The 14,653-nt window shown below is 36.1% G+C and overlaps 1 protein-coding gene across 3 annotated transcripts in view; it reads right to left on the bottom strand.

Annotated features, from left to right (window-relative positions):
* The window catches only part of ANO10 (anoctamin 10), a 121,544-nt gene that overhangs the window by 40,689 nt on the left and 66,202 nt on the right, over nt 1-14,653 (bottom strand). For all 3 annotated transcript variants that reach the window (XM_041407922.1, XM_041407924.1, XM_041407923.1), the window contains exon 12: nt 631-747. In XM_041407922.1, coding sequence (XP_041263856.1) covers nt 631-747 — 117 coding nt within the window. The remainder of the gene's footprint in view (nt 1-630; nt 748-14,653) is intronic.

The following is a 14,653-nucleotide window of genomic DNA, read 5'->3' as shown; positions in this document are numbered from 1 at the left end:
CCATGCAATTCTTCTTCTCTTGTGATCTCCACCACTGACCCTACAGAATTATTGGTTAAAACAGAAATTTTCAGTAAAACAATCTGGTTTCTTATTTTCCTAAATTGCTTTGGAATGTTTGTTAAGTATATTGTAAAATACACTTTTTTACACAATAAAATGAGAATACTGTATGGACAGTAAAATAAAACAACATTACCATTTCCTCACATGTATACACTTCTCAACACAATTATTTCAAACATGTTCAGACTGTTTACAATTTCTGATTAATACTAGAGCCAAGTTAACTGTTTACTTGTGATGGTATTTCAGAAACGAAAGAAATTCTGGTGTTGTAATAACACCTCCAGGGGATGAAATGAGGTTTCACAGAGCCCAATGTCCTTTAAAAGTGATAATATAAACAAAGTATGTTTGCACACACAAGGACAACAGACATTATAAGGTGTTACATTACCAGTCACACCAGGAATTTCAAGCTGTCTGAAAGGGCACATCGTTTTTCTGGTGTGGATTTGCATATATTGGTGGGTTGAAAGGACAGACAAATATGTCAAAGCTCTCTGCCCCACTTTTTAAGTAATGATGGATTAAGAGAAAATGAAACTGCATCTGAAATGCTCTTACCTTTTGTTTGAGAGCCTCTAAAGATTCAAATTCCAATTTGGCGAGTTTCATCTGGATATCTCTTGGTTTATCAGGAATTACAAATGCCATGATAAACTTTATTGCTAGTAGCAAGTGCTGTGAAAAAAAAGGAAAAATAAAAATGTTGTTTTATAGTTTGAATCATGGAGAAAACAGCATAATATTCCTGAATTTTAGTAACAGAGGTATAAACAATGATTTCTTCTGACACGTACAACACAGCTTACTATAACCACATTAAAGTTCAGCTACTCCATATTTTTTCTGTTTGCAGTCATTCATAATTTGAATCTAAACACAGATAGTCTGCCTTATTTCCATAGTAATCCTGTTTTCACTGTATACTATAACATTCTAACTGAATTTTGTATTTGTGATTGCAGATGAAATAATAGCTTTTAAAACATATTATTGGTGTACAGGAATTGAATATAGTATATACTGCATCCAGTATATACAGTTTCAGAGAGAATTTTTTACATGTATATAAATATATACATATATAGACACAAATATAATCCTTAAAGAAGTGGCACAGTCATGAACAGAAACTTTTCAAGAAATGGAGAAACACTCCATTTATGTCAAATTAGTAATAATTTATTGCAAAATTTTATAATCTTATTTAAGAGAAAACAGTAATGAAGTTCTGTTCAACCTAGTCACTGAGCAGTCTCTAAATTTCACTTAACTATGCACTATCTCACAAAACACAAATGCCAAACTGTCAAGGCAGTAGTTTTGTTTTTTCATTTATGTCAACTACGATCTAAATAATAAATTCTCTTCTCTCCAGGACTGAGCTGACGTTATGCTGCATATTTGTAAGCAGGAACTTGATCCTAGCTGAGAACACCCTGACCAAGATAAGGCAACACTCATATATTTGTGCTTAACTTCAAGCACATGCTTACACTGCCACGACGATACTCACGGAGGTGCTTAAATTTAGGTAGCACATCCAAACTACCCTCCAAATTCCCCTGATTTTTTAAATATAAAATGAAGCAGAGCAGTGCTCCTCTCTCAAATACCATTTTCCTGAACTGTATGATCTTGATGGACTTGGGCACATGAATAACAACATAACAGACCAAAAATCCCTCAGAGCCTGGTATTACACAAGCAAGAAGCTAATGAAAATACTACAGACTTCACAGGAGCTGTGGTGAAACTCTAAACAAGCCAAGAGGTAAGAGTTAAAGGGAAAAGTACGATTATGGTAACAAGAGAACAATGACAAAGAGCCATATGTTCAAATAGTTCTTAAAATGTATTGCAGAAACGTAGTAGGTCTATGAAACAAACATTACCTTCTTTAAAGAGGTGAAAGGAAGGCTGAAAATTTATACAATGAACGAAGACTAAAAGTTTAATGAATCAATTGGCATTGATTGCTGTGTAATGCAATGGTTACTACCACATTATTAAAAATTATGTAAACATTCTCTCTCTCATACAACATTCTCTCCCTCATTTAGATTTTCTTTTCTCCCTCTAGTTAATACTATCTGCTACTAAGAAAACTTTCCTCCAAAAAAAAATTATAGCAAACAATTTTGGTTTATGCTAAAAACACACAACAATAAAACATGTATCAGAGTCAGCTTTGGAAGAATCTCTTAAATGGAAAAAGGCAAAATGTTGAAAACAACAACTGAACAAGAAAAACAATACTGCTATGCAGAAGTCATAAGTAATCACAGTTTGAAGGGGAGTAACTAATCCACAGATAAAATTTTGGTATGTAAATGTAGAAATAAAGACATCAACTTGGGAATTACTCAAAACTAAATAACAGAACTGGGCTAAAATCTTATGCTTAAGGCAGAATTAACAAAAATTGAGGTATTTGGAGAAAGATATTTATCTGAAAAGTTACAATGAGCAGTTAAAAAGAGACTCAGCATCACACAATGTCACTTGTAGATGCCTAAAGTCCTTTGCACTCGGGTTCATCTCACATTACTCAACCAAAAAAAAAAAAAAAAGTATTTCTGAAATCCTATTAAGGAGTGAAAAATCAAAGTTTGCAACTGCAATTATTCAAGCACTGCCTCTTGAGGAATTTTTAAAACATGAGCCCAGTGAGTAACTTTACACAGAGACTTCAAAGTAGTTCCAAATTCAAACAGCTTTTAAGAAAATACAACAAATAATTTCAAGGAAATGAGGATAATATTATGGAGGATAGAGACTGACTAAGTTTTTCCCTTTTTTAATACATGTGAGGAAGGAATAGAAGAGACATCTAGGGAAACCAGAGCAAAACCCAACAAAAACACTGCAGTTAATGCTGGAAACCATTGTATCTTTTAGAATAAATTCAGAAGAGCAACATGTTTTAAACTGCTTCACTGTGTAATGACTTTTATTGCACGATTAACTAAGTAGCTGCTTGTCAGAAATTAGTTTTCATGCAAGCACTACTCAGCCAACAAACACAAGGATACAGTCTTAAACAAGAAGGCAGGACCTCTGACTCATGATCAAGCCAGAGAGGGATCAGAAGTTGGAGTACAGATGTGGAAAGTCACTACTTTTGCCTGCCCCACTGTCATGTCTTTCCTAGGCATCCACTAAAGACCATTGTTAAAAAAAAATAAATTAAAAATTACAGGGTTAGGTAGACCTTTGTTTTACTCCTCTGAATGGCTTTTTAATGTTCTTTTCCCTCCCATGAAAACAAAGCTTTACCAGTCATAAGGTGCCCAGACTGTGGGGATGTCCCTGCGTGCAAAACCTGTGACTTCAGAAACCACACTGGACTTAACAGACTGCAAATTGAGCTCAAGCCCACCTCATACCTCCTGTGAACCTGAAAAAAGCCATCAGATAAACAGCCTCCCTCGGATAACTTTTCCAGCTGTTCATATTTGCAAATTTAGAACAGTATTAATAAAACTGTCAAGGAGGAACTTATGAACCTGGGTCATGTGATCCATGAAACCTCTTGAAAATAAATGGATTTTTTTATAAACAGTTGGTATTTAATTTTGAAATTGTAACTTGACAAAGGAAATGTAAGTAGTTATTCAAGAGAAATTGAATGAAAAAGCAGGGGGTCGAGTAGTTAAGTTCATTATACCAGGCACATTCCCATACTGATTTCTTAATCTTGTTTAGTATAACTCCTGGAAGTCAGATCCACAGAAAGCAGACATCTGCTTTCAAAAAAGAAATGTCTAAGGAGTATAGTATAAATCACCAGAAGACAACAAGATGTACTTTCATTACATTAACACGAGTATAAATATGTTATAAAACCAAAATACTAAAGTTTATCCAAATTTTCTATACTAGTGTAAACGTATTTGTTCAATTTCTTCATAGAGCTGGTTGTTAGTTTGTATCTTTTGTTTTGGTTTGGTTTTTTGTGGAAATCAGGTTACAAACCCAAACATTATTTCTATCTGCAACCATTAAAAAGCAGTGAAAGTCAAGAACATGCCTTTCATGATTAAAATAGGACTATTCCACTCCAAGCAAAACCCAGGGTAACATTCCCACAACTCTAAGTTCTCCAATGCCAACAGCAAAATCCCCTCTTATTTTGCAATGAGCCAAGTGAGCACACAAATAGCACTGAACTTCTTCCCCCTGACAAATGCAGTGCCATCAAACTCTTGTGGTCCTGTGCCAGGTGCTTGGTGAGCCAGAAGAACTATTCTGTTCTGCAAAGACACCAGCAAGAGCAGAAGCAGCAGCTGTGTTTTGCAGCAGTGAGTCCCCAACCTCACCTCTTCTAAAACAAAAATTGCCAATTAGGGTTAAATTCCTGAAATTATGAACAGCTAATTTGATTTTTATAGTGGATTTACCACAGCAATTCCTGACAAAATCTACTCAACTGAAGAAAACAATTAAAAAAAAAGAACACAAGCGGTAGCTGTGTTGCTGGTTAGCTGATAAATTGCATTCCAAACATCAGCTTGGGGAGACATTAACAAAAATTTGCATCAAAAGCCTATTTTATAATCTACTACTTATAGAAACTTTCAATTAACATCAGAAATCTGGACCTAGACTAGCCTAGAACCAGTCCATACTCTGAAGCAAGGCGGTCTCTGGTTACTAACTCTGCACAAGTGAAGAACCTACACAAAAGCCAACACCTGAGAACAGCTCCTCACTTGAACCTCTGTCCTCTGCTGGCCTTTGCCAGAGGAAAGCATCACTGCAGAATCATGTTGCTGTCAGAGCAGAAGGCAGGCAGATCATTAGCTTCCTTGCTAGGACTCCATATCACAGTATTCTGACATTAAAATAAGCTAAGTTCAAACACTAAGAACAGGCAAAAAACAAACAAGAAACCAAAAAAAAGAAAAACCAACCCCCCCTCAAAAAAAAAAAAAAAAAGAAAATAAAAGAAAAAAAAAAAAAAAAAAAAAAAAACCCCAACAAACCAAAACCTGTCTTTTAGTGGCAACAGTCTTTAGTTTTGTGGGTCTTGCATCTTTCTGAGAGGACCAAAAAAAGCAGGAGGAAAGTGACAAATAATTCTGTCAAGGGAGCAATAGAGGCAAGGAAAAATTTTCATAAAGCTCAGGAAGTTCAACTAAATTAAACTGTCTTTAACAGATATCAATAAATTTATGAGCAAACATTTCTGCAATATACATAAGAAAGCATGACCAAACCTTCCTTCCCTCCAGTAGGCTTCAATAGAGAGTCTTGCTAATGTGACAGAATTATCACAGCTGAGGGACTTTAAAAAGGGCTTTTCTTCTGCTACTCTGATAAATACTGATTTTAAAATCACATATCCCCTACATTATTATAGAATTTTTCTTTCAAAATTTTATTTTATCCAAAAACATGTCCAAAATCCTGGGGGAGGAGAGGTGAGAAATGACAAAGAAGTTATTACATGTTGGGTCTATTTCATGGCTTCTTCACCTCTCCCATTAATCTTCTCTTCCACAAACATCCACATGCACACACTCACAATCCTAACACCTGCCACGATCTGTAAGCTCCATCTACCATATTTATTTTTATTTATTCCCAAAGCAGCATAGCTCATTTCTCCCTCATTTCACCATCCTCCCTGCTGAAACTCCAGGGAAACACTAGGACTGAAGTGCAGCCTTCCTGCCCCAGATCAATGCCTCTTGCCACTCCAGCACAGTGAAATGTGTCTCAGTTCTCAACTGGAGTATGCTCAGTACAGGTGAAAAGTTCATGCGTTTACACCGGACGTGCTTCTTCAAGACACCACAAAGCACATAAACCAGAGATGTTTCAGAAGCTTGTATCTTTACCAAGTTGGGACAGTTTTCTAATAGGAGCATCCCAAAGCACATTCTTTAGGTCAGAGTGAAACTTCTGTCAGCCTGCACACTGCTACCTCAGAGCACAGATACGCCTCAACACAACTATAATCTAATTTTTATATATTTATGAATAGCATATATTAATTTCTTTACCTACAGATCTTCAACTTTCACAAAAGGTGAAAGGCATTTATTTTAAATACAAAGCCTCAAAACTCCATACTTAAAAGAGCCTGTCCAGCAGGGAGAGTTTCAGCCTGTCCCATTAAAGTGTGGCTGAGGCAGATGCAAGTGAGCAGAAGCTTATTACAAAACGTGTCGGGCAGCGTGAGCAGACAGCATTATCATCTGTAATAGAACATCCATTTCCTCCCCCCACATCCTGAGCACACACACACAAAAGCTGCCCAAGGAATCCTGGCAGCTCCATTTCTGCCAGCATGTTTCACGGACTGTCAGAAGGGCAGGGGCAGATCACTCGTCTCCCGTTGACCGCACCAGCACATCTGAAACCTAGACCCGCTCAACGGAGTACTTAAGCTGATGTTTAGTTTAAAGCATATCTATGAATATACTTAGGTTCAGAAAAACATTTAAGCCTGAAAATGCCCAAGTCATTTGCTGAATCTGGATCTTCAAATTGAATGGCTGAATCACGCTTTCTTTTTTTCCTGGAGGTGGCTGAATGTGACATGTATTAAATTAATGAGTTTAAAAGGAAAAATGCCAGCTTGCACAGTGTCTGCCTGTATTTATTTGATGATTCAGGTTGCCATTTACACTGCATTTACACTTCAGAAACTGTTTTAGGTAATGCAGAAATCCTGGTATCTATTTTTACTACAAATCCAGTGTAAAACATCACAAGTAGAAATCTATGCTGAAAAAGATATCAGGTTTAATACGCAGTTCTGAGATATATTTCAAAGTAGAAAGTATTAAACTGCATCGTGAGAATCTGGGTTCATTTTACCAACTCTGGCCTCCAGAAGCACTGAAATTCACCTCTTTCCAGATAAGTCTGTCTTATGCCTTAAAACTAATTAACTGGCTTCTTTCAAAGAAGCAAATTTATTCTGAATACTACAACTGCTTTATATACTATCAAAATGGAAAAAAAAAAAAAATAAGACATTTCCAGACCAGCACTGCTGAACAAAAGACTAACATATAAGACAACAAGAAAGGTTTTTTCTAAGTAAACAAAAAAAGAAAAAGTTAAGATAATCTCTAAGGAAACAGATTCTGTGCTCATGTTTCCAGGAAGCAACTGCAGAAGCAATGAGTTAAGCAAAGCAAAAAATAAAATACTGCAAACATCATCTCCTGGTGAGGAAGCTGGTCTTTTCTGCCCTTAAATATTTTTGCACTCTCCTTCTGTTTTCAAGAAGATCTCTACAAAACTGCTTGGAAAGCAAGCACAGCAATTCAGTCCTATTTCTGAAACTTAGTCCTGCTCTTGGAAAGCCCTAGAAAGTATTTAAATTATAATATATAAATTCTATTATATACATAAATTAAAATATGCCAATTAAATAGACAAATATTTATTATATCAGGGGAAGTCACATAAATAAATATTCCATCAAAATATACACTAATAAACTCAAAAGCACAAGTAATCTGATCAGTTACATAATTGTGACTATTTTTCTGTCTTATGACACTATTATGCTTTCTAGTAATTCAGTATTTTTTTAAAAAACAAATTTTCTCATTATTTATAACTTATTTTTAGTAGTGTTTAAGCCACAGCTGTTACATATTATATTCAGCCAGTAATGAACTGAAGCATTATCTGGTTTTATTAGACTTTTGGAAAAGATTTAGAAGCTCAACTGTTCTCTGTCATTTTTTTCCAACAATAACAATTAAGATGTGTAACAGCCAAAAATCAATACAAATTTTGTCACCAACTTACCTGGCACTGGAAAAAACCCACTAGTTCATTACTTCCCAACATTTACATATTTGTTCAAGGCTTTTCCAGATTTTTTTACACTGGGATTTTAAGCCTACCTTCGAGACTGAAGTATGAAAAAAAGAGGGCCAAGTGCTAGTAGAGAGGGTGTTTTATATCAAACCATACATACATACCCAAGCAGCATTTTCCCCTCTCTCCAGGGAAATTGCCATTTTTTAAATCTATCACTACAAATTATAGATTCAGCATATTCTAGAAACACCTGCTGAAAGAAAAAATTCTAAATAAAAGATCTTCTGGTATCAGTCTTCTATACATACTCCTAATTCACTACAGCTTGGGAAAAAACAGTTGACCTAATAATCTTGCTGTATAAACACAGCACATTCTGTGACACAAAATATTTTACGATACAGCACACTTGAAAAACTGTCTGTATAAAAGCCTCTATAAAATTCCAGCATACACAAACATTGTTTCAGACATGTTACAGGAACAAGATTTTTCTCACATTCATTTAATCCTGTAGTCAATTTAGAAGACATAAAAAAAAATCACTGTAGGTGTAAATTTGTCTTGGAGGTTGTAAGTATCTGCTAATGGTTAATTTTATAGTAACCCAACAGTCTTCAAACTAGCATGATAATACACCCATCTCTGTTACCATTAGGTAATCCTGAAATGTTTTGGCACAATGCTTATCTCAGCTTATGGCCAGCATTTAATAGGAGCTGGGATGAGAGCTGCCAAAAGCCAAATTAGCTAATGCTGAATGTAATGAACAGCAGAGCTTTGATCATGCTCTGAAATAAATTCTAAGTGAAAAGTGGAAAGAAGGATGCCCATGGAATTAAAATTGACAGTATGATTAATACAAGCCATATGAAGGTGCCTCTTAGCTGATTGCTAACGTTACATATTGGCTTCCATACCGACAGGTATAGTTTACTGTCAAAATGCCCTAATGCTCCACATCAAAGAATGGAGTGAAAATTGCCATTTTATATTAATCTGCAAAACTTATACTTCTTTCCACATTTAAGTCCTACAATTTTCTCTGTGAAAAGAGATACAAGGAAATTATGGCATGAGTCACTGTATTTATGCATTATAAGGAATTCTGCTCACCAGGGCTCAAAAATTCCTCCTTGGTTACCAGACTAGATGACCTGTGATTAGAAAGGAGATAGGAAGCAACATTTCTGCCAGGGTTTTAAAACTACTGTTAGTTCAGTGATAAACAGAATTTGTCACCTACTGCAAGTATCACAGATTTTAGGAAGTCTTTGTTCCTGCCTCAACCAAACCTCACTTGTCCTAGTCCAAGCTGAAGTGAACAGATATAAAACTTCCAACTGAGCTGTGGACAGATTCAGCAAAGATACCAAAAATGTACACATATGAAAGCAAATCCACTATACTTCAACAAGCCTTACAGGTGGTTTTCCCAAAACTGTGGTGTGGTTCTGGAGACTGAAAGACAATTAGACTTATCTGACTTTTTTTTTCCAGTTTCAAAAATGGTGATAAACTGGTGATGGAAAAGGTGATATTGCATCTGTATTAGAATTTAAACTATTTAAACATTGAAATTTATGTTCTGTCACCTTAACAGCAAGAAACAAAAATGGTAACTGGTGTTTAGTTTTAAGAGCGAAGTCTCAGCCAGCCATTCTTCAAGATGATACACTCTTTATCTTTTAACTGTGAATAACAAGTTCTCCAACTAGATGCATTACATTATATTTACAGCCACTTGCTTATTTCTCTTACAACTCCCTAGCTTTAGTCTTAGGATGCTTTCAAAGCTGATTCACAACAACATTCATCTTAGTGAAAAATCTCTTTGCCTCATAACACCAAGATAAATAAAGAACCATAACTGAATAAACATATTTTAAACAAAACATAGTGTTTCACCACACTGCCAATGCATCTTCACTGAATGAGTCAAGATTTTAGTGTAATGCACAGCTTTCTTCCTACTGTATTGCATTCACCCTGTTCTAAGTGGTTTGCTTTGCTCTACTTCTGTTTGAAGTTGTAAGTAAATTCTGTAGGACATGGCACATTTTTTAATCTGGACCAAAAGGTGACTCATGCAATGTTAAATAATAAACAAAATGTCACAGGCATGACTCATCAGAGAATAAACTAACAGTATTGCAATATATCACACTCTAATCTGCAGATTAATTGTCATCTCTATTCCTGTGCAACTTTAATCAAAACAAATTAATTGAAAAGGGTCCAATAAAACTAGCTAATCTGAACCAATTGTGTAGGGAAAAATCACAACTGACTATTTTTCATATTGGGAATTCATCACCTGCATTTCTTCCTGTGAAAACTAAGGGGTTTTTTTGTCAGAACTATGTGAAGTCAAATAATCCTTTGCTTTTCTATAAAGGTCAGGAGGAAAGCTTTCCATTCAGCTGGAGTATTTTATTAAACATTGCAGCAGGTGTTTGGATATGCTGCCAACTCCTAAAAAGCTTTCATTAAAACGGTATCTTAAAAAAAAAAAAAACAAAGACCTATACATCCTCCTCAAGCCCTCTTTATCTGTCTTTTCTCTGGATGGGTATTCATAAAACTACACGCCATTTTCTCTGTTTTGGAACACCATTACCTGCCCTAGCTATAAAAGGAGTTCTTCATCATAGCTGCTGGAAGCCAGCCATGCAATTCTCACATCAACTTTTATGGCCATGGCAGATCCCTGCAACAGAGTAGAGCCCGAAGTTTAGCCTTAGCTGCTAACCTGCTTCTTGGGAACATAATTGGTTGTTCAAGCTGACAAAAAGAGAATCTTTAACTGTGTGCCAAATTCACTTTTGAGACAAAATACTGTAGTTAATGCTGAACTCTTTGTGTCCTATGCAAGTAATGGAGTTTTGCAGCAGAAACACACCTCCTAACTTTATGCACTCACGTAAAAGCAGCCTAAGAAACACTTCCAGAACTGCTTATGTCTTTAAGGAATGCAAAGCCCTTGGAAAGGTGTATTCTTCACAAGAGAGGAAGAACAAGCCATGCTCTACACAGTGGCACTCAGTGATTCTACCAAGTCCTTCTGTCAGCTGAGAATGTGAGTCAGAATGTGAGTCCCAACACAAAGATTACAAAGCAGTAATTTGTATACACTGGGATATACATAGCTCCATCAGTGTAGTACTGTTCTCCAAAAATATCAGCACAACCCAACACTTACAGCTTGACAAATTCAGTGGGCATTTGTGACATCTCAAAAAATTCACATTTGAAACAGAAGAGGTTGTCAATTGAACTCTGATGTACAAGGAGAAAGTAATACCAGCAATACCAGCAAATATGATAATACATCAACAAGTACCTTTACTTACAAATTTAAGAGTTTTTTTTCTGAGACTTGGTAGTTTGGCCTTTGGAGCTACAGTCAGAATAGAAAACGAAAAGTTTAATCTCAGTGGTGTAAGAGTTTTGACAACATGTAGTGAGCACAATTTCTCATCTCCCTACAAATACCAAGCCTGAAAGCACAACAAAACCCAAAAAACCCCAAAAAAAACCCCCAAAAAAACCAAACAAACAAAAAAAAACCCCAAAAAAACTAAAAGACCTCTATTTACAGATTCAATTAGAATTTTAAGACCATTTGGAGAAAGACCAACTTGCAGCAAGGGCTCAGCATCACTTTGTTGCTATGAAACATTATCATACAGGAATAATCAGCCATAAAAACCTGCAGCTGGCTTGTTCCATGGCAGAAATGATCTCAGCTGAGAAGGACACTTTCAATTTAAAATTAAGTAAGTAGTAATTTTGAACATGGTTCTGAAATATATCTCAAGAATCTCAAATGGCTAACACTGAGATGTCAGACAAGATCCAGGACCTTAGTAACTAAATCTGAACAGGCCCCTGTGTAATTATAACAATGCATGCAAGCAGAGACAGGTGGAAAACAGAGACACTTCACTCATGAATCTCAACAGAACTGACTCAGGCTGGCTTGAGATCCTGAACAGTCCAGGGACAGAAGGAAGCAATCACCTCCACCTGTGACTTTAGAAGCTCTGCTACTAATAATTCAAAGAGGTAACACCATACCAAAAAGAAGAGCACCTCAGCTTCAAAACTCATTCTGGGAATGAGAGAAACCTGTGAAGAGGCATTACCTCACTATAAGAGTAATTCTGGCAGCAGTGACTTGGGCTTCCTGTGAACCAGGATGAAGGTGTTAGAGAAGTGTGTATCCCACAGACTTTGAGTTTTGAATCAGTCCTGGGTCTGCACACAGAGACTGATGAAAAGCAGGTATTTACTTTCTGAATCTGGGGACCATTTGTACTTACTAATTTGCCTTACGACCAGACTGAAAAGCAATACTCTTTCTTCTCTTGAGTTAAGAAAATGCTGGAAATTGAAGTATTCTACAGTGCCTTGCCCTTTGTTTGTAGATGAAGCAAGTTACTGCTCCTTTTATGTTCTAAGTGTGGACAAGAAGAGTTCTTCATGATAAATGAGAGAAGTACACAGAAAACGGCAAAAGCAGGTACAAGAACTGTGAATGTACAGGACTGAGCAAAGCTGGTGCATCAGGGCAAGGCTTTCTGCAAACAGAGCATGCCTTGGAATGGACTGTGATGCCCCAGCACTCTGCCAGCTTCACTGCCCCCAAACAGCAATGTCAGCCAGTTTACCATCTCCACACCGTGCTGGCTCCAAAAGGGACAAGATGACTCCTGGTGTGCAGAAACAGGTGCTCACCTCTAAAAATAGGCAGTCCTGATAAATTAATGCAATTAATGTCTTCAAAAGAAACACGCTTATAGAAGTGAAAACACTGAAGGATCACAGCATTTCAAATCTTTCATCCAAACAGACTCCCTCAACAGTCACACAAATCTGAACTACAAACAAAACAACAGCACTGTGAACTGGCAGAACATGAACAAAATTTTCACTTTGTTGAGACCCTGCCTTTTTCCCTTAGAAGTTCTTTAAGAGCCGATACTTGAGAGTAGAAATCTCTAAAACCTCCTGGCCTAGATTTTATCTTTTTTCCCCCCCTTTTTATATCCTTGACCAAGTGTTGTTTGTTAACACAAACACACACATCCTTGTGTACAAAAGAAGTCTTCCCAATATTCTCAAAAAGGTTAAAAAAATACAATGGGAGAACTTTTCCAGGAATGCTTGAGAAGTCTGTCAGTACTTGATATATGGGGTTTTATGGTATAACAATTAAGGAATTATCTTCTAACTTAGTAAATTGTTACACAAAGCAAAAGGTTAAAGTCATGTCAGATAACAAACAGGCTCATAAATCAGTTTGGCTATTTAGATTTTTTCCCTAACGTCTCATCCAACATTTTTACTTGGAGAAGAAATATGTCTCAAACACAGGAAAAAAATTTCTCAGTCAAGCAGCATTCAAAAGCAAGACCTTCCAGCATGACAAAAATCATTATGAGAATAAAATCGAGTATATTTTTTCTTCAAACCAGGGGAACATTACCATTCTTTGATAATACTGAATGGTTTTGGGTTAGATAAAATGACTTCACTGTATACAGCAATTTAAAATCCATTTTTATGATGACACATTAAGCACCACAGATACCAAGTTCTCTGAAGCCAGAAACAGTATCTCTACTAGTCAGCAGACTAGCTCACTAGACCTTGTTCACTTTCAATGGGAACAAGCATATTACTCTCACATCTGAAAAGTACCTAGACTGTTTTCAGAATTTACAGGGATGTCAGATGTAAACTAGTAAAGTTCCAAACACTGTACTGCTTCTGCTTTTGTTTTATGTGATCATGAAGGCAATGAATTTTAATTTTTTTTTTTTTTTGCATACCTATCTTTTAACATTAGTTACTATGTTTCAAACACTGTGTCACTGAACACATAGCACATGTATCTCACCCTATTTCATCCAGGCCCAGACTTTTAGAAATTTGAGTTTTCTACTGTTGCTTTGCAGGGAAGAGATTATTTTCTTTTAAATAATTTTGCATCTTTCCATGTTGTGTTTACTCATTTTTGCTTAACTTCTCTCCCATAGACAAAAAGCATTAGGTAATACAGTTCTAAACAAAAACATTTGAGGATCATTAATGTCCAGAATGCTTCTGAAGATATAAGCTGTTCTTCAGAATCATTACTCTGCCAAGATGAATACTCCGACTTTGAAGCCAGGTAAATTGCAAGAGTATTTTTGTCAAATTGCCTTGCCTGAAGTGAATATAAAACACACTTTAGAATTCTAAAATATCATTTCTGAAGGAAAGAAAGCCATTGCAGAGAAGGTTTACTTAATTATCCTGTAACACTGAAAGAGAGACAAAAAGATACAGTTGTATTGATTGGAGAGGTGCTTTGTTACCCTGTTCTGTCAGAGGTTAAGTCCTTGATCTCATTAAGGACATGCTTGGTTGTTAGTAAGGGTAATTTTTCCGACAATGCTCTGCTTTTGAGGGACACAGATACGATTTATTTTGGTTGGGTTAAAAGTTCACCTCTCCATTTCTTTCCTTTCTTTTTATTCCCCACCATGCCAGCAATCTTATCTTCACATGGCAAATTGAATTTTTTTGTCCTTTGATTTTTTTTAAAGCTTAAATATATATGGCTGACCTTTATTTTAATTTAAATTCTCCTTCACACTTTTAGAATGTTGTCAAACTTGTTATCTGCAAGTGAACTTGCTGTGGCACAGTAAAAGTAGTATTTTTTTGCCCCATCGGCAGCAGGATATGTTTAATAGGATGAATTACTAGGCTTCTCTAGTCAATGTATAATTCACTCTGC

Source organism: Onychostruthus taczanowskii, unplaced genomic scaffold (assembly GCF_017590055.1).
Source record: "Onychostruthus taczanowskii isolate IOZ18803 unplaced genomic scaffold, ASM1759005v1 scaffold28, whole genome shotgun sequence".
Classification (NCBI taxonomy): domain Eukaryota; kingdom Metazoa; phylum Chordata; class Aves; order Passeriformes; family Passeridae; genus Onychostruthus; species Onychostruthus taczanowskii.
The sequence above is the reverse complement of the archived record's forward strand: the minus strand, read 5'-3'. Positions and strand labels throughout refer to the sequence as shown.